The following is a 21,642-nucleotide window of genomic DNA, read 5'->3' on the forward strand; positions in this document are numbered from 1 at the left end:
TACAGTCACACAGGGAATGTGTTTGAGGAATTCAACCCAGATTTCCTGAGTCCTAGTCTAGTGCTTTAACCTCAACAACAGCCTTCCTTCTCTAGTACATGTAAATCACTATCACAGTGCCACATTTCTCCACCCCCAGCTGCCCAGGCCTACATAAGATAGAGGATGGCCCAACCATTAGTCAAAAGTGGCTACTGCAGCATTACAGAGCCTTGAGCTTGAATTTCCTGACTTTTGTTAGTTGAAGTTAGGCAAGTCAAACCTGAAACATTATCTAAATAAAAGGGTGGGTTTTTTAAATGCTTTAATTGTAAAAATGTGTCGGCTCAGTTAGTCCATCCAAGACACACAGAGAGCAAAGTACAGTAGGTGATCTCTTTTATTTGATTAACATCATACAGGAAAGCTTTTGAAATTTATACTTTCTTCATCAGGCTGGTGGATAAAGAGCTAAGCCAAGCAACTGATACAGCAATTCAGAAGTTTATTAAATTAACCAATTAAATCGAGGCAGTATACAACATATACGGGCCAAAGCAAATAATGCTGGTAGAACTCATTCTTCAATATGGCATTACAGTCAGTGCAGATAGTGTAGGGTCAGCATTTCCAGATCCTATGCATGCAAAAAAAAAAAAAAACAACAGATATATACTGTAATTCCAAACCACTGAATTCTGCCTTTCCAATTCAGAAATATTCCCCAGAAAAAGAGAGAGGAAACTGATTTTTCACTGACTTTATCTGACATCTGACTCCAAAAGCAGATTTGGCCAGGTGAACTGGTTGGCACATCACAGAACACATTGTGAGCCTACCTCTCCAGCACCGAGCCATCAGTTGTTATTCACACCAGTGCAAAGCAGGTGTCAAGTGTTAACAAATGGGAAAAGTAACATTTTCTCTGCCTGTGTGCAAAATGACTTAAGCAGGAGCAGGCTAACAGACCATGGAAGCCTGCATCACAGGCAGGTGTCAAGGGTAAAGGGTCACTTCTACTTGTATGCCACAGCATACATACTTGTCTACTACTCTGTAGCTGTACAGTGCCTAGGATGAAGGGGCTCTGTTCTTGGGCAGGGTTGTCAGGTGTCTGGTTTTCGACCAGAATGCCCGGTCAAAAAGAGACCCTAGCGGCTCCGGTCGGCACCGCTGACCGGGCCATTAAAAGTCCGTTGGCGGTGCAAGCAGGCTCCCTACCCACCTCCACGCTGCTCCTGGGAAACTGCTGGCATCTCCCTCTGGCTCCTAGATGGAGGGATGGCCACGGGGTGCTCTGCACGCTGCCCCTGCCCCCAGCGCCAGCTCAGCAGCTCCCATTGGCCAGGAACTGCAGCCAATGGGAGCTGCAGGCATGGGCAGTGTGCAGGTCCACATGGTCATGCCTCTGCCTAGGAGCTGGAGGGAGATGTCACTGCTTCCCGGGAGCCACCTGAGGTAAGCAGCACAGAAGTCAGCTACCAAAATCCCCTCCTGCACCCCAAACCCCAGCCCCACCCCAGAGCCCATAACCCAACCTCCTGCCCCAGCCTGGAGCCCCCTGCTGCACCCCAAACCCATCATCCCTGGTCACACCCCAGAGCCCACACCCCCAGCCAGAGCCCTAACTCCCTCCTGTACCCCCACCCTCTGACCCAGCCTGGAGCCCCCCTGCACCCAAAACTGCTCAACCCCAGCCCCATCCCTGAGCCCACAGCTGGAGCCCTCATCCCCTCGCTCACCTTGCCTCAGCCTGATGAAAATGAGCCAGTGAATGAGGGTGGGGAGAGCAAGTGATGGAGGGCAGGGGGATGGAGTGAGCGGGGGTGTGGCCTCGGAGAAGGGGCGGGGTAGGAACAGGGCAAGGGTGTTCAGTTTTCTGCCAGTAGAAAGTTGGCAACCCTATTCTTGGGTTGGTACCCAGCCACCATCATACTACTACTAACGGCACATTCTTGTGGGCTGAAATACAAGTTAATCATCAGGGGAAGGTTTGGGGCACGGATGCTGTCATTTATGTGGATGTACAGCACTTTGCACAAGGGGCCCTGATGTCTAACACTAAGACTCATCAAGACAGTAGAGCACTGTCCACACCACCAGTTCCAACCCACAGGACTTAAAACACTAGCAGTCTTAGAGCCTGTTCTGTGATCAAGTAAGAGCCAAAGCGAATGGAAGCGGTGGGCATGAACCGAACACCACCGAGCTTAGGGGGGTTGAAATCTGGGTTTGGATCCAAATTTTGCAACTTAAGTCTGTCTCCCTCATGAATCCTCTCGGGCGCTTTGGAGAGCCAGGATTCACTGGTTTTGCAATATATGCAAAAACTTTTTCACACAGTTCAATAATAACTCACTGGGAAAAAAAACAGGCACTGTTAATGGAAACGCTGACAACATTTACTGTAACAGCATGATCAGCAGTGACTATAATTCACCTTCAGAGAGTTACGCCCACAACTGCTTTCCTTGGCCCATACACACTGTATATTGCCTTGGTTTAATTGGTTCATTTCATAGGCTTGAGGAGCGTCCAGTTGCCTAGCGGAGGAATTGAGCATGGTTTAAGAATGGGTGTCCTGGTTTGTGCCCACAGATCGTTCTCTTGGAAGGCTTAGCCGTGGTACGGTACCACTGCCCTGCCTTTGATTGCTGCTACACAGCCTGTCTGAAGGGCTTACAAATCCAGCCCTGTTCCAGCAGTGCCATGCAGATGCGCTGATCTAGATTTGGAAAGAGCTTCGCTAACAAAGGTTGAATGGCATTAGCTGAACCCGCTCTGTGAAAGGGGCTTACAAGAGGCTGGGAGCTTTTACAAGTATCTCCGGAGGCAGACGATGGCGCAGTGGGTCAGACTAGAGATCCGGAGACCTAGGTTAGAGGCTGCTCAGGCCCGATTTTTGGATCCAATCCAGTTCCAAGTCCACCCAACCTGACGTGAACGGAGAGGGTTGGTTGAGGTGCTCACCACCACCTCCTGCCCAAGGGGGTAAGCTCTCTTTCCACTGCATGGCACAGTGGCAGCTGCGTGCACTGCCCCCTGCTGGCTGCATGCAAGCTGCCACTCCTCGGCACACGTTACGCATCACACACAGTGCAGCAAGGTGTGGGGCAGCCAGCAGGAGATGGGCAAACAGCCACCTCTGTGCCAGCCCAACAGGCAGCAGGAGGAAATCTGACCTGACCCGAGCCCAAAGGGGTCCAGTTACCTTCCCATCTAACCCAACACTTGTGGGGTTTGGGTGGTTGCAAATCTCTAACCTGGGCTCTGTTCCCAACCCTGCCATGGGACCTTGAATGAGTCACACGCCTCTCAGTACCTTCCCCTGCTTTTGCTTGTCTGTCTAATTGGACTTTCAAATCTTCAGAGTTATGGTGTCATTTTGCTTGTACAAACTATGCATTTGCACCATGCTCAGTACAATGGGCCATTATTTCAGGTAGGGCTTCCAGGTACCACTGTAATAAAAAAATAAAATGATGGAAGAAAAATATTAGCAACTTAAAAGCCATTAAGATGCCCTGTCATGGTCATTTAGTTACCAACATGTTTTGCTCTCACTTAAAAGTTGTTTCATTGAAGGAACTAGGGCTGGAGAATAGGTGTGAAGTGAAGGATTCTTCCAGGGAGATGTAAGCTTACATATTTTCTTGTTGATTTCACTACAGGTGTGCAGTACACCAGGGGCCTCTCTGGTTGTGACGTAAGCCAAGACGGTGGAAATCTCACTAAAAACAGTTGATTTTGCAAGTGTGCCACCAATTCAAGATGGAGGGGAAAAAATCATACCAGATTAGCAGAGCTAATGAGATTTCTGCCAGTCTGGGCTGCGGTCTTGCAAGATTGGTTCACAAGATGTTGGTGCCTTTGAACCAGAGTCTTATGGTCCAGCCTTAAGCCTAGACTCATAACCTTACCTTAACCCTAACTAAAGATTCTGAGCCAAAAATTGCCTCCTTCTAATGTTTACAGATAATCCCACCCAAAGATTGCAAAAAAGACAGAAGAAAGGAGAGACGGGACCAGCATGGATCAGACACAGGGGGAGTGGGGAAAGAAGAAATGAAAACACATAGTGAACAATCCCTCTAGTTACCGGTTTGCAGTTCAGGTCTTCTGCCCAAAGAGCTGTCACACAAAATAAAAGGCAGCTGAGACAGTAACAGCAACAGGAGCTAAATTAGAGCCTCTGATTCTGGCAGTAGCAGTGGCAGTGCCCCAAAAACAATACTTAGGAGGAAGGGCAGGCACAGCTGCAGCATTCCCCTCAGGCTAGTCAAGGGCCGGGATCACTACTGGTTTCCTGGAGAACGTGTAGCAGCACCCAAGACCATACCCAGTAAGTGTAGTGGCTTAACCCATAGGAAGGAGGGGGAGCAGCTGTGACTGTGGTCCAGCTCCAAAAGGCTTCAGATCCCATAATAGGAAAGAGGGGCAGAGAAGGGGCAGTACATGCTGATTCACAAAAGGAAAGAACAGTGCCACGGCTGGGATTTTGAGATTATTCACCTGGAGTGGTTATGCGAGTTGTGTTTGCACAGTCCAAAACACAACAGTAAACAAGCAAGCGAAGGCTATTATTTGTATTACAGTACGAGAGGCCCCAGCTGAGAGCAGGGCCCCATTGTGCTAGGTGCTGTACAGACACATAGTGAGAGAAGTTACAAGGAGAGAGGAAGACAGAGGCACCAAGAGGGGAAGTATACACAAAGCCAGTGGCAGAGCCAGGAACAGAACCCAGATCTCCTAATTCCCCACCCAGGGTCTTAGCCACTAGGCCAAGGGTTCTCAACTGGGGGTTGGCACCCCTCAGGGGGTCGTGAGGTTATTATATGGGGGGTCGTGAGCTGTCAGCCTCCAGCCCAAACCCCACTTTACCTCCAGCATTTATAATAGTGTTAAATATATTAAAATGTGTTTTTAATTTATAAAGGGGGTTGCACTCAGAGGCTTGCTATGTGAAAGGAGTCACCAGTACTAGAGTTTGAGAACTCTTTACTAGGCCATACTGCCTCCTGACTGACAAATTATTTTGCTTTTTTGAGTTTATTAGACTTAGAGAAGCCCTACTGCATTATCACTTGAACTCCCAATATTTCTGGTCCCTGGTCTTCTACCAGACTGCATCATGCCTGGTACGTGACAGCGCTCAACAACTCCTGTTTGATGGCAATGGGAGTCTTTCCATTGATTTCAAACTGGCGAGGGGATTAGGTCCTTGGCATCCAAAGTTGTTCATTTACTGCAATATGTGCACGATTTCCCATTCTAAGCAAATGCAATAGCAGAACTCTGAAAATGAATCACACCCACTGTACAAGAGATATCACTGATCACTGTGCACCCCTCAAGCATTTCAAACACCCAGGTATGCACCTCGTAATCCCAACCATCTTCTTGCTCAATGATCTAGCATAAAAGGAGCAAGCTCTTCTTGGCTTCACGGTCTCACTCTGCTGCTATTTTGTAAAATTTAACAACATGCATTTTTTAAACAAAGCAAAGCTGTTGAAAGGTGTAAACCCTCTTTCCATTTAATGGCACAGGATTAGGGAATTTGGACATAACTGGCAGCAATATTGGGTTGTGTTGTTTCTGCTTTAATACAAAATAATTAGTTTCCCTAAAGTGTGTGTATATATATTTTTTACAAAAGCAAACCAAATTATGTCCTTATCCATGATACACCAGAGATGAAATGACTCATAACCCATGTTCACAATGGGCATAGAGATCTCTCAGCACAAGAGAGAATCTTACCTACATTTTTGAAGACTTTTGGCCAAACTTTCTGCCTGTGGAAGAGGGCACAGCTCCACTGACTTCCATTTATATCAGCAGAAAACGTGGCCTTTACTAGGCAGTTTTCAGTTACGGGGGAGAATGCTGGGATTGGGAAGGCACGCTTCCAGACTGCTTTTGAAATTCAAAGTCACTTTTGCAAGTTCATAATATATTACAGCTGATCAATCTATAACCAAATCACTTTTGCTGTTTTGCAAGACAAACACAAAACCCAATGCCTTTTGTTACCATGTCGGGGACACCAACAGCCAATTACGAAACTGCAACCAAAACAGCATGAGTCAGTCTAGAAACTCAAAGAAAGTATACAAGCCAAGCAAAACAATGTTGGCATTGCACAATATACTCTTTACAAAAGTAATCCAGATACTAGATGCATAAAACTCACCTCTTACACACATTAACTATTAACCTCACTGGAGTTAATTCCAGTTTCCCCCCACTACCAGGTAAGTAAGGCCCAGATCATACAAATATGCATTTGCTTAGCTTTACTGCATGAGCAGTGCCATTGAAATCAATGGGATTATTCATGATGGTAAAGTTAAGCATGTATAAAACTATCTGCTGGACTGGGGCCTAAAGCATTCGCTACACGGTTTCTGTACTTGTATTTTCTGTTATGTTTTACCAAACTAGTTAAAGTGGTATAATTTCCTAGTGCGGATATAGTTATACACTTGGAAAGATGCCATAGATCAGTGTGATTATTCCCCAATAACTATACTGGTATAACTGCATCCACACTAGCGGGGTTGTACCACTTTAACGATGTTAAGTGTCATTAAAACAGTACCCCTTTTGTGTTTAGACAAGCCTAACAAGGAGAATCAAACCCATGGTCTCCACTTTTAAGTCCCTGGGATATTGTCAGTCCCAGAGAGGTACAGCCGAGGATAATAAAGATGAGTCCAGATTCTAAGAACATTTGCTACTGGGAACATTTTGTCCCCCATCCTCCCCAAAATAAAAAGCTTCAATACACAAAGTTTTCCAACCAGCTCTACTTGTTACAAGGGAAGGTAAAAGAGACCCAGATTATTCCCATGAGAAAAAAGAAAGATGATATCAGATACAAAGTCATTCCAAATTTCAGAATATGGTACGAGGGGACAGGCAATTAAATGAGGAGTGTTCCGACTGGTAAGAGGTTCAAAAACATGTGGCAACTAAGGGTAAACAGGAAATTCAGATAAATCTATTTCACCCAGAGTAGTAAACATCTGGAATAAGTTGCTAACAATTTAAGACCATCAAAGCAAATGATATTAATGAGTTTAAGAGGCAGCTAGAGGCAGAACAGGCAGAGACTGAAGGATACAGTGACAAAGGAGGGAAGTGGGGCTGAAATTAACCTAAGGCGACAGACTTGTAAATCGAAAAGGTTATTTTCCTGTCCAGTAATTCTGTATCTTCTCATTGCTCCAGGGGTTAACTGATTCCTTGCTCTGTTCTTTAGTTCGCGGGAGCGGAATTGTACTTTAGTTAAGTGATTCTCCACTGGAAAAATGACATGATACGCTACTGCTGAGCTCCCCACTCTAATCCAGGAAAGTGCATGAAAATTTAATATACTCCCTGTCTCCCACAAACATTGCTTTTTGAAGTAGAGATTCCCCTCACTGCAAAAATTAAAACCTCCTCTTTTGTGTTTTCTGTGGAATGCCTGTCTGAGGAATAAAAACCTTGCCCCTCTGGTCAAACGGGGTTAGTAAATATTTCCATGGACTTCAAGAGCTGGTTTTAAAAACTCATTTGTTTGAAAGTAATGCAAAACAGACTAAACAACACCTTTAAGGATGTCAAAAAACAGTAGGCATAAGTGAACAGGGAGGCTACGAAGGAAATGTCTAGCCTAAGTTACCCTTTAATATCCTGCTCTTCTCTAGAAGGGACCTAAGGATAATAAGAAAGCTCTACTGATCCTTAGTCAAAAGAAGAGAACGGTCTCCCATCTCTTTGCGTAACTGTTAACTGTGTTGGTTACATTCATGGTAATTAACACTCCTTAAAAGACAATCTTGGAATTTCGTTTTCCACCTCCTATCATTGGGCAATGGAATATTCATAAAAACAGTAGAAGGAAACAATTCTAATAACAAAAGGAAAAACAAACATAATCCAAACTCCGAAGTTTTCTTCTCAGCTAGTTAAATTAAATTCAACTAAGTATTCAATGTGAAATTGATCCAGGAATTGCAACACAGAAAAACTAAAAACCAATGCACTGTGGGAAGATACTGGAAATTAAAAAAGCAGAATCAAGCCTGTCTCCGTCTTTAGAAGTTATAGTGCATGCTACAGAACCTATCTTAGGCCCTGATCCTGCAAACACTTATGCACATGCTTCTTCTCTATGAGTAGTCCTATTGAAATCAGTGGATCTACTCATGGTTGTTGGTTACAAAGTTAAGCACATGCATAACTGTTTGCAGGATTGGGGGAGGAGGGTGAAACTCACTCCTGTGTATGTGACCACTTAAGCCCCCAGAGTAGACATTGAGATTTTGATGTAATGAGGGCAAATTCAATCAAGCAGGTCACTGGGGATAAGCCCCATCAATAACACCCCATGTACATATGTACCTCTTTCTCCGTTGTACAGAACTCCCATATGACAAATTGCACACTTGCTTCAATATGCCACTTCTGCATACAGTATACATTTTGTTTGTGTCTACCTCTGTCTGTGTGCATGCCCCGCTGAGCATTCATATGGTTGGTAGTCTGAAAAGAGACAGCGTCTGATGAGCTAACAAGGTTTCACTAGGAAAATGATCCATATAGAAGGAAAAAAGAGCTTTGCCCTGGCCCAGAGTACTTCTCCTTTAGCCATGTCCCCTTCATTTTCTGTCATGACATACAGGGCCAGTCTGTGGCTGCCCCACCACAGATGTACCAGGGTGGAAAGGGTGAAGGGAACTTACTCACATGGAACATCATAAGTCATTCCCTGCTCATCTATGAAAAGACATGCACATATAGCAGGGGTTTATTCCCAATGTAGGGCAACAGAAATCAGTACCAACAGTTGTCAAACATCATAGATAAAAGAGTTTTGCTTGTATTCTGCTCCTTCTGGAATTGGCAGAAATCAGCAGTGGATGAGCTGTAACACCCCCACTTTTGCGTTGTCAGTGCTTTACCAACCAATCCATTAGGACCCAACTAGAGGGACCATCTGGGAAAGAACTGATTAAAAGTTCGATCCAGTCAGAAAGGTATGCTGCTACATAAGCCCCACCAGACCCTGTCTGTAAGAGCTGGCCAGCCAGCACCTTGCCCATGTGGCTTGATGGCCTGTAGTTTAATTGACACAACATTGATAGCAATGTGAATTTCTGAAACACAGGAGATCTTAAATACTGCAAATGTTTTTTCTGTGATTGAGGGCTGCTTTAATGAGTGTACTGAGGTGTAGTAGCTGGAAGAAGGTGATAAGCATTACATGTTCTATGGAAAGCCAGAGGGTTACTTTATATCATAAGATACAGCTGACTAAACAGGGCACTGAAAGTCATTCATGGTTAAAACAAACAAAATGAACAGTTTACTGGATATGTACCACAGGGCGATATAAGGGCTTGAATATTCTAATTAACACGCTACTGGGAAGGGAAACACACTTGCCAATACTGGATTCATAAAGCCTAATCCTCAGGTCTGACCGAGCCACGGACTGGATTTGGGGAGGGGGAAAACTATGGTTATATACTACCTTCATGCTCCCCAAATCAGCCCATTTGGGCCTTAGTGAAAGTATGAGCAACCTCAGGATTACCCACTCTTACCCTGGCTGGCAGTGGCCCCCCCAATAGACCACTCTGCAGGTGGGGATCCTCAGAGCAGCAGCTCCCCACTCACCAGAAGCCTGGGCAGGAGGCTATTCCAACTCTGCACCACCCAGGGATTCACCACATATTTGGGGTAAAGACCCAGCCCAAAGCTTTCACAGAGCAGAATTTAGTCCCTGAAGTGAGGTCACCTGCAGCTTATCACATGAGGCAAAAGGAATTTTTATCCAAGTGAAACCCAACAGATCAGGCCCTTTATGAACAACTGCATCACATGCTGGATATAACCCTTCAATGGGAGAGAGAGGTAAGTTCACATGCAGACTGTGGGATCAATTGTATTTTGCTGGCACAGCCCCTCACGTGGAGCGAGCAGAGCTGCACCCTCCTAGAGACGTTCTACCAGTATCTTCCAAATTGACTAGAGAGCACAGATGCTAGCCCATCCTATTAGTGGGCATGTAAACCAGGCCAGCTCTGCTGGGGGGATTTCAAAGCACAGCCCTGCTTCTTCCCTTTGGGAGAGCAACCCATTGCCTACACAGCTCTATTTAATCAGCACAGCTGCTAATCAAAGGAAACTCAGCCCCCTACAGAAGTACCAAACGCAGCACACAGGTGAAGCCACTGCATAGCACTGCCTGCTCATCACAGCTATACTACTGACCTGAAGCAGAGTCTCAGATTTAATGAAAAACATACAGCTCTGGCATTTTATCCAGCTTTGGGTAGAACTCTTCCCTGTACAGGTGTTTAACCCTACAACTCTTCCAAATGTCCTCAAGTAACACAAAATAAAGTTCCACATCCTATTTCAGCATTACCTAGTTACCACTTGCATCAGCTGCACTGGGACTATAAACAACACATTTCCTTTAGTCTAAAACTGCCACCAAATTTTAATGATAAACAAAAGCATTATTTGCACTCTTTAGCATTTGATTCATGCAGTAAATATTAAAGTCAGCCACAGTTTGCCCACTTTACAACCTTGCTACAAGTTGGTTTCCCCTGAGCCTAACAAATTCAGTTTCACAGAGACCTCTGTGATGGCTACTTAAGCTTTATCACCTTTGCAGATGATCATAACAAACTCAAAAAGGGGTTACAGTACCTGCAAATTCGAAGGAGTCCCAGCCTACCGGGGACACGTTCCAGGTAGCTCAAGTCCCTGCAGCAAATCACTCTCTAGTCACCACAGCTGTGCTGCTGATTGGGAGCAGAGTCTCAGGATTAAAGAGACAGGGGTAAAAATATAGTTATCTGGTAATGGACCCAGCTTTGTGTACAACAATCTCCTCTTAAAGAGCACTGCAGGGTATACCACCACTTCAGAGTGCTATACTGATAACGGTAGTGGGGTAGGCCAGGAACAGTCCTTGAAAACAGGGACTTGACCCCATGGCATTTATTGCGGCATGATTGGATATCTGCCTGTTACAGCCATATACAATATGACTGGGTATTTCAGTGTTTGGTGACCCCCTCCAAGTAACCAAGCTTGTTTCCCAGAGCTGTCTTTAGAAAGGAAAATAGAATCTGTAAGGACTGTAGCAAATCTCTGCTAAGTCCAGGGAGGCTTCGCTCCTAGAAAGCAGAGAGCAGGTTAGGGAGTGGAGAACAGCCATTCAGGTGATAGACTAAGGTCCTGAGCCTGCAAGCTCATATGTGTAGGTGAACCATCGTGTCTCTATAGGGTCTCATGGACTTGGTGGGGTTCTGTGTAAGCAGAGGGGTCCACCCACATGTCTAAGATGGTTGGGTTGGAGCCCAGATTATTAGAGAGGCAGTATGGCCTAGTGGGTAGGGCTCCTGACATGTGTTCTATTTCTAGTTCACAACTGACCTGCTGTGTGATCTCAGACAAGTCACTTTGTCTCTCTGTGTCTCCCACTTTATATTTTACCAATTGTCTATTTAAATGATAATGTTTCTTACTATGTGTATGTACTGGGCCTACGCTATGCCTGTACAAATAATAATCATAACAAAAAAAAGGAGATTCTTCCTCCCATCCCAGTGCCTCAAATCTCTTACTGAACCATGTATGCCAATAAAACACCTTATTTTCATGTTCACCAGGCTGCTCTGAATTTGCTGTGTCATAGAATCACAGAAATGTAGAACTGGAAGGGACCTTGAAAGGTCATATAGTCCAGTCCCCTGCACTGAAGCAGGACTAAGTATTATCTAGACCATCCCTGAAAAGTGTTTGTCTAACTTGTTCTTAAAAACCTTCCGTGATGGAGGTTTTCCTGATGGCTCACCTAAATCTCCCTGGCTGCAATTTAAGCCCATTACTTTTTGTTCCTTCCTGAGTGTTCAGGAGAACAATTTATCATCCTCCTCTATATAACAACCTTTTACATACTTGAAAACTCTTACCTGACTATGTCCCTCAAGTCACAGTGCATATTAACTGGCGAATAAAACTGGAGATTGCCTCTGAGAAATGCCAACATTTACAAACACACACAGCCTTAAACACACAATGTTAATCACCCAGCTTCTAAAAATTCGGAGTTCATGTATTGGGAAACCCATATTTCTAATTCCCAGGAGTGAGTGTCCGGGAGCACTACAGTCCACCTTCTAGTCTGAAATCTCGTTTCCACACCCAAGTCCCATTTATATCATCAGGAATTGCACAAGGGCAAGAAAGGCATTGGCATGAGTTCTGGAGAAGACTTCATAGGATTAGGAGACAAGGAACCTTACAAAATAGCAGCTGCATTAGCTAAGCAGATGTACAGATAGTCTATAGATAGACAGCACAGCATCAACCCATCTGGAAAAGTTCCTAAATAAAAGCAGGGCCCCAATCCTGCAATTAGACCCATGATGATGGAGCCCTCTTGATTGTGGTGGGACTCAGCCCTGGCATTGGGTCTGCCTGAGTGGATAAAGGTGCAGAATCAGGACTTAGATTCAGGCAAGCACAGTTTATCCAGGATGCCACAATCATAGCAGGAAATCCATTTCACTAACTCATTTGATTTTGTAGTGGGTGTCTGAGGCCTTTGTCAGTTGTAAAAGTCAATCAAGGACCCTGTTACCTTTTGTGATATTGGAAACTGTACTTCTAAGTGATTTAGCTTCCCAGACAGGAAGTCTGCGGACTGGCACTGCAGTGCTCTGCTATGCAGGGGCAGTTGGAACTGTGGCACTGAATATGCACCTTTCATGCACCTTGGGCCCAGCATGATTACCCTACACCGCATCTTGTACCCATTCACGAGATCTGGGACAGGCTTACCGACTGGAACATCTTATTGTTCATGAGGCTGGTTATGAATTCTGCAATGTTTCTTTCTGTATCCAGTCCAAAAAGTAATCCTTTGAGAAAGGGACAGAGCTAAACAAGCAGCTGCAAAAGACCAGTGTTCATGTGAGTTCATTTCCCACCTGACCATTTGATCAGGAGTTTTGGGGTATGTCTACACTGGGGAAAAAACCAAACCCCACAGCAGTGAGTCTCAGAGCCCAGGTCAATCAACTCGGGCTCATGGGGCTTGTGCTACAGGGCTAAAAACAGCAGTATAGACTTCCCTTCTTGCCCTGAGACCTGGGCTCTGAGACCTCCCCACTTGCTGAGGTTAAATCAACCCTGTCTCTCTCATGGTGTTTATCATAGCATATCCTACATGCTCATTAACAGGTTGCCAATTACAGGATGTTCAGTGTATAAAAAGGCTTCCACAAAGATCATGCAGGACCTTCAGTAACATGTCCAAGTTCACTTTTAAAGTGTCCTGCCCCCAAAGTCTCTGGTTGCTGGATCATGCAGGCTGAATTTCACCCCTTTGCAGAGGGTCAACATTACGCCTAGCACCATTTAAGATGCTCTTAAGTCCCATTCTGAAGTCTTAAGCAATGAATAGACCTGGGTCACTGCACAAGATGAGTTTTACCCATAGGTACCCAGATTGGAGCGGTTTGGTCAAGCATCAGGTTTCCTGGTCCTTCTGAAACTGGCTGCACAAAAACCTCTCATAGAAGGTAGGACAAGAAGCCACAAATTTGTCAGCCCTGTACAAAAGCCATTTCACCTGTCCAGTGACATATTAAAACAACATACTACTGATCTAAGAAATACGCATCAATGGCTTCAAGGACATGTGGTTTCAGGACATGAGAACAGCCCCGGCCCCCAAACACCACATGGTAATGCCCACAGGCTTTCCACAAATATCATGAAGAAAGTCTTCTGGCCCTGTTTGCCATGTGAGCTGCCGCCTGCACACAATGACATACCCGCAGTCAAGGTCTGGGAAAAGAGTGTGCTGTGCATGTCCTGTGGCATGAAATGGATCTAGGAATGGATTGCTAGTGTAGGGACCTGGATCTATTCAGTCTTGGTGGCCAAGGCTATGTGTGATCTATGGTTGCCATTTCTCTCATTCATTCAAATGCCCTTTGGGAGACGCAGCAGGGGAAGCCAAACAGACGATTTGTACCCTTTTTGCTGGTGAGGCAGGATGTCCAAGAGGCAGAGCACAACCCAAGAGCAAATTCCCCTCCAACAATAGGCGAAGCAGAGGCATGGGATGTACCCAGGGAAAGGGCAGCATGCATAACAACACAAGCAAGAGCAGTTTCCATCTAAGCACAGCCAGCTAGAAGGGCAGAATCCCCCTGGCTGCTGAACAAAAAGAGTCTTCTCATTCCAGTAACAGACCAGCTGATGAGGTGTTGCATTTCTCCTGTTTGTCCAAGGGACACGTGGCTGGGTGAAGGATGTGCACAACTCACCAATAAAGTTGATGATATTCCACAACTTCTGCTTATTTAGCTGGCGTGGGGAGAGAGGGGGTGCTGGGAGGAGATAGAGAATCGGCTTCAGCCACAGAGAGATGCAGAGAGAGTCTCTGCTCCTGCCATGCAAGGCTAGGAAGTGTTCTTGGTGGCACAGGAACAGAATGGCACAGACCTGGAATTTGAAAATCCCCAAAGGCAAAGCCACAAAATGGTCAACTCGTGGTTTATTATTTATGTTACCATAGTGCAGATGAGACCCAGTGGTGGACCAGAACCCCATTGTGCTAGGAGCTGTACACACAGAACAAAAAGCTGGCCCCTGCCCCAGGGAGCTTACAAAAGGCCCTGCTGCAACAGTGGAATGAGGATACTTACAGAAAAGCTGCCTCCATTTGCCTGGATTAGGTTTTTAAACATTCATATTAATTATTATTTGTTGTGTTATTATTAAAGCTTGTTAGGATGTGGCAACATGGGCCCCACATCCACAATTAAAATCTCATTTATGCTCCTATTCATAGGCAATGAGCTGAGCCACCCTTTCCACCCCCAACTCAGAGCCCCTGGCCAGAGAACAGATAGACAGAAGAGAGGGGCACCATGTGCCATGCTATAAGGGTGGACAGAAATCAGCTCTAACAGAGCCTCTTGCTGGATGATCTTGTGATTAAAGCACTGCACCGGTGATCCAGGAGACCACAAATTTCAAGGCACATGGGGCAAAATCTTCAGTAGAACTCAGGATTCAGATTTTTCCAGCCCTTGGCACCCACATGTAGGGCCCGATTTTAAAAAGGTCTCAGCAACCAGCAGCTCCCATGGTGACACTGATGGGCCGATTTTCGTAAGAACACAGTAAGTTGGGTGCTGAGGGCTGCTGAGAAGATGACCACTTATGTTGGTACCCAACTGGGTGTTGAGCCCTTTTGAAAATTTGGTCCCCATTGTGGATGCTGAACTCTGTGGATAATTCTGGCCACAATATTGACCTTCCTCAGTCTCCCATTATAAGAATGGGATAATAATTCTCTACCTCTGGGAGGGATTGTTAGGATTAACCCGTTCATGTTTGTGAGGGACTCAGATACTCTGATGAGGGCTAGATAAATAGAAGCCAGCTCCAGAGCTGCAGGCCCTCCACCACTGCCATATGAGATCAACCATTGGGATTGCCTGAGAGCAGCTTCTAGAGGGGGATATAAGGAGAGTCTCAGAGATGATGAGGTCATGGGAAGCATTCCTTGCCATGTAGCACCCTTGGATTGCTTTCCAAATACAGTTCATCACCAGTTCTGAGTCTCTCGCTAGCAGCAGCAAACTCCTTGCTGAGAAATGATGTCATTTGTTTCCCCGGCCTGGGAGCCCAAGGCTGACGACCACAAATGATTTTCATTCTGTGTCCCTGATCCATATGCAGACCCCTTATCCGCATGGTTCTCTGTCCCATAGTCTGCCCTCGTCCCTTTAGCAGAACTCCCTCTGATGTGAACAGAAATATGTGCCATGGAGATGAGATCCACCATGCAAACCAGAGGGAGGAATGGTGCTCATGTAACCCACACACCTCATGGGTGCGGTGCTCTGTCCCCTCGAGCGGCACTGAGACCATTTAGAGATTAATGAATCTGCTTCAGCGTTAGCTAGGTGCCATGTGGCTTTTAGCTCATGCAGTAGAGGCTCATGCACTGAGGTCCCAGGTTCAATCCTGCCTGCCAACAACTGGGTCTGTTGGTGTTACACGTGGGGACTCATCTGGGATTTCAACTGGGAAGTCTCTGAAGCTTGGGACACACTTCCTCAGGTAGGGGAAGTATGTAACCCACACACCTCCTGGATGTGGTGTTCTCTCCCATCTAGTGGCACCAAGTCCATTTAGAGATTAACGAGTCTGCTCTACAGCCTTAGCTAAGGGCCATGTGGCTTTTAGCTCATGCATTTAGCTCCAGAGATCCCAGGTTCAATCCTGTCCTTCATCTGTCAGTGTTACACTCACATGGAAAAATCCTTCCCTCTTGCAGATGAACTGCTGGGCAAGGCAGAGACTTGGAGAAACCGTGCAGATGGATCACACCTCCTGCCCTGGGTGGAGCCCAACTGTTGTACCAGGGTGGTTTGGGCCCAAAGAAGACCACTGGTATGTAGCTCCTCCACCCCTTTGCCCCAGAGGTGGGCAAAGACCAGGAGGGTAATCAAACTCTAGCAGTGGTGTTGGAGCAGCTCTACCTGTTCCATGATCTGGACAGAGGATTTCTACCAGCTTCCTTCCCCCTCGGAGTTCCTCAATGCCCAGTCAAGTTACACAGATGGGTGGAGGATTTGGGTCTGTACCATAAGGTGCCAAATTTTGCTCTCAGTTATACCAAAGCAAAGCAATCTCATTCATTACTCTGGGGTTGTATCCCCTAAACTCTCCTTATAGAAAGATTGTGATGAAACTAGAAACTGGTGAATAATTTATCTACCCTGATTGCTTGTATGATTGACCCAGGAACAATTTCCTCCCCCTACAACAAAGGTGTTTCTAAGGGTGGAAGTTCATCCCTCAGTTGTTTCCAATAGTGTCTACTTAAAAGTGCTGCAATTCTGTTATTAATAAACTAGGATAATTCTACAATTTCTATTTTATTGCATGACGGAAAACAAGTCAAGTGATTTATGAAACTGACCACATCACTAAGACAGAAGACAAAAACTTATTTTTTTTATTTACACTTTCATTGTAAGGGGCTGTGAAATGGAACAGAATTCTATTTACAAAATGCTCTTCCTAATGCAATAAGCTAGAGCATTTCTCAATGAGTTTGTGGCGCTCATGTATAAAAGACAAAAGGTTAAGCAACACTGCACTGCCCAGTGGACCATCTGGTGAACATTAGAACTGTCAATAAATCATGAAAGTACCAGTTCGTCAAGAAAATTCCACTTCAAACTGATGGGGAAAAAAGGGGATGAGAAAAACTAACAAAATTGGTATTTTCAGCTTTTCTAAAAACAGAAGCATAACTTTAATCTAATTCCAATTGTTTTATTGGTTCTGTTCTGATGACCATATGGTTTCAGCATGCTGAATGCTTAGCTCTCTGTCCCCCATACAAAAGCACTGGGAAATAATGCAGCATAAGATCTCTTCAGAGGAGAAGCTCATCTCCTCTTAGTCCTTCTCCTCACCATGGGTGATAACATAACAAAGGTTCTTATAGTCAAGATTACCGGAGACATCTGGAGGGAAAGCAGCAAACATCTGGCTGACCTGCAAAACAAACAGGAAATAAGCATTACAAATGCAGGATGGTACAACAGGAACTTGTTCTGATCTCTGTGACCCAGGGAACTCTTTGTGCCAACTGGCAGAGGGTACAAAGATGCATAAGGGTTACAGAAATCCCCTGGGTCTGGGATCCCCATGCGAGTTGGCCAAAATGTGCCATGTAAAGTGTCTGCTGAAAGCCTGTGTCACGCTGGCTTAATCATCATAATAATTGTGAGATGTACATATGGAAAATATGTGGGGAGTTATGTGTATATACCTGTTCTCTAGGTCGAGCGAGTTAGGGCAGAACACCAAAAGGTGATCTACAGACCCCTGTCAGGCAGGGGGCACAATAGATGCCTGTTTACAGTCCAAGCAAATTGATTGGGGAGGGCTGCAGGAAAAAACAAAAGCAGCAAGGGTTATTCTGTGTCGGAGAAAAAACAATGAACTTTTGGAACTATAACTGGGGTGCAGATGAACCCCCACTTGTCTTCCCTTCCTGAAGATAAGTTGCCATCCTAGTGGGAAAATGCTCTGGGAAGGACTTAGGAGAAAGTAGGACCATATTAGATAGGAGAGCAATCTTGTTAGTTGAGTGTAGGCTCTAGAAGGTGTGCTGTGATTTTATTTTCTGTGTCCCCATTTGTTTCCAATATTTTAGTTTGCTTCACATGAATCTCTGTTCTTTGCTAAATAAACTTATGTTCGTTTTCTCTGTAAACAAATCTAAGTCCTGTGTGTAAAGTGAAGCTGTGTTCTAAGGTGTAACTAGTGAGCTGGGATAAGCTATTCCTTTGGGAGGAGCCAAGCTAAGAGTTCTGTGACCCTTCAGTGGAATGGGGGCTGGGAACTTCAGAGGGATGCTTGGAGGAGTCAGGGGTTGGTGTGTGTCTACTGCTAACCTGCATCAGGGTCAGCGGTGCCTGCAAGGGGAGCGTTTGTGTTGCCTTTGGCTGGGAGGATCAGAGAGTTGACCCCGGCAGGCATGCTTCCTCATGCTGTGGGGAGGTTTTAGCAAGGTGCTTGCAACACAGGGTACACAATCTCCATATGAATTCCAACCCAGTTCAGCTCCTCTGCAGCCTGGTCCACAGCCCACAACGGAAAATCCTCCATTGACTTAAATGGTTATTGGAACAGGAATCACACACAGCTGGCCTAGTTAACCCACTCCCATTGAAACCCAATACAGCTCCCTAATGAAAAGAAATCTCATCATCATCAAAGCTAGCCCCTCACCCAGTAGAATTCCATTCAGTACTCCAGTCTAGCCTCTCAACTAACAGACTCTAGTTTGAACCTCCTCTCAGAGCCCCGCCTCTCAGCTGGCAGAACCTAGGCTAAGTCCCACACAAAGAAGAATTTTTGATAGATTAGTTCAGGAATCCAACAAGATTCCAAACGAGATAACTCCCACAGAAATGGAGCCCAGATTAATGTTCCCGCCCACATCCAACAGAACTTCATTGCCTAGCTCACTGCAGAACAGAACAGCTGACTATAGGTCATTCTTACACCTCCATGGAAATCTGAGGAATGATTTTTGTATGTGATGCTGATTTAGCCATGAAATAACTTAGGGGAGGTTTTTTGTATTGTTCCTAATTGCCAGAGCTAGCATGGATCTCTGTATCAGTCTTGACATGAGCTGAATTCATATAGCAAAAGAAGGGGAAATGCCTATTGCTGAATAGCAGCTACAGAGATATTCGTATTTCAAAGAAGGTAAAAGGTCCTTACCTCTTCTTGACTGAATCGGTCTGCCTGTGTCATAAGCATTTCTTTGATGCTGTTCAAATAAAATGAAATTACCTGGTTAAAAGGAAGATAACTGCAGATCACATCTCAGATTTCAAGCTGCTTTCTGAAAATGCGTGTGACTACATAAATTAGAGCTGCTAATCTTCGAAAGATATTGTAAGAGATTTACTATGATATCTTGGTTCCAAGAGCCTTTCCCCATCAATGTCACCACATGGTTCTGCCAAGTTATTTTGCTTTGTAACATTTTAAGATTGTTTCCAGTTATTATATTTGTAATATAGCCATTTTCAACGCTTATCTTACCCTAAAATGGTGGTTTTCATGATAGCTGTTTAAAAATGTGTGTAACTTTGCAAAGCTGAAAAAGAGAGCATTTTTGTGATGTCTAATGATGAAAGAAACAGAGCATGAAATGAGAAAGCGGACATGAGAAAGAAGACTTGAAAGAACTCCAGCAGCTATTCCAAATCACCACGAATATCCTTTTTTTTTTTTTTTTTTTTTTTGCAACCACTCATTCCCAGAGGAGATTGTGAACTGCTGTATTTCACAGTAAAGTATCTTAATCTGGAACTATTGAACTTTAACACAGACCTTATACCACACACAAACTCCTTCCTAGGCAACGACATCAAAGAGTGAAAACACTCTGGGCCAGAACCTTAGCTAGCCTACGCATTGTTTCTGTACTAGTATACCTGTCAAATAGGGGTGTGATTTTTTTACTGAAATTTCAGATTCATAGAGTTCTAAGCCAGAAGGGAGCCTTGAATCATCTAGTTTGACATCTTGTGTATCATGGGCCATTACATTTCCACTCATTTACCCCCTATATGAAGCCCAATAATTAAACCACTACAACCCCTAGTGTAGATGCAGTTATACCAGTATAACCATACCTTATACTTATATATGGTATAGCTTATTCCCCTCCAGTGCAGGAATAGCTATACCAGTATAAAGAACCCATGTCCACTCTAGTTGGGGTAGTACTACTTTAACTATACTGGTATAGCTAAAATGGTACAACTTTGTGTGTAGATAAGCCCAGATCACTTTTACTTTCAACCTTTCCCCCATCCTTTATTCAATTATTAGAGCGCAAATTAAAGGAGTGTCTTTATTGTTATTGTTACCAAAGGACACTTGTGCACTCTCAGAAAGTCCTAGAGGAAATAGATATAGACCTAAATCTAGAGGAAATAGATTATAAATTGGTGACAGTGGGTTACAGTTAGATATGTGCGCAGAATTTGAAACAAGAATTGAATCCAACGATTTCCATTTCAGTTTTACATTTTTGAAAATGGAACTGATTTTGAAACACATAAAAAATAGCCCTGTGCAATGTCAGGGGTGTGTGAAAATAGAACCCTTGTGAAATGAAAAGTGCCAATGAATAATACAAAAATCAGAATTTCTTTGATAGAAGTTGTTAGGATATAGCTATTCAGGCCTGTCTGTAAAGGCCTATACTCTAAGAATTTCGGTGTATTCTTATCACTTAGCTAGTTCTAGAGGTATAAAAGAAAGAATCAAAATCACTGTCTGCCGGTGTAAGGGCCTCCTCTCCCTGTGACAGCCTGTGCTTAGGCTAAGGCCATTGGCTAAGCAACAGAAGCAGCCATAAGCTGGGAGGTGAACAGTCACATCCTCACATTCCAACCTAGTCACATTGAAATCAGGTGCTATTGAGCTGTTAGGATACAGTCCTGTCCTGATAATGCCTATCGCCTCCAGAGAAAGGGAAGTGCCTAGAAGGTGTAAAAGGAAACTTAGTTTGATAGCATCCTGTCTGGCAAGAACTCACTTATCAATAGCTGGGATGTGAAATCCTCACTTCTGTATTGTTTTGTCATCATAGTTCCTACTTCGCTATTGTTTGTCTGCATAATCTCTGTCTGGTTCTGTGATTGTTCCTGTCTGCTGTATAATTAATTTTGCTGGGTGTAAACTAATTAAAGTGGTGGGATAAAATTGGTTACATAATCATGTTAGAATACGTTAGGATTGGTTAGTTAAATTTCAGGAAAATGATTGGTTAAGGTATAGCTAAGCAGAACTCAAGTTTTACTATATAGTCTGCAGTCAATCAGGAAGTGCGTGGGTGGGGGCAATGGGGGTGGGAAATTGGAATCATGTTTTGCTAAGGGGGGGAATGGGAACAGGGACACAGGTAAGGCTCTGTGATGTCAGAGCTGGGAAGGGGGAAACTGGAATCATGCTTGCTGGAAGTTCACTCCAATAAACATGGAATTGTTTGCACCTTTGGACTTCGGGTATTGT

At 44.6% G+C, this 21,642-nt stretch overlaps 1 protein-coding gene across 1 annotated transcript in view; it reads right to left on the bottom strand.

Annotated features, from left to right (window-relative positions):
• Positions 1-17,020: 17,020 nt before the first annotated feature.
• Positions 17,021-21,642, bottom strand: part of MYL10 (myosin light chain 10) — a 28,027-nt gene continuing 23,405 nt past the window's right edge. The window contains exons 6-7 of the mRNA XM_043499615.1: positions 19,333-19,381; positions 17,021-17,589 (exon numbers count right to left, since the gene is read on the bottom strand). Of these exons, the coding sequence (XP_043355550.1) occupies positions 17,491-17,589; positions 19,333-19,381 (148 nt within the window). The 3' untranslated portion in view covers positions 17,021-17,490. The remainder of the gene's footprint in view (positions 17,590-19,332; positions 19,382-21,642) is intronic.

This window comes from Dermochelys coriacea, chromosome 17 (assembly GCF_009764565.3).
Source record: "Dermochelys coriacea isolate rDerCor1 chromosome 17, rDerCor1.pri.v4, whole genome shotgun sequence".
NCBI classification, from domain to species: Eukaryota; Metazoa; Chordata; order Testudines; family Dermochelyidae; genus Dermochelys; species Dermochelys coriacea.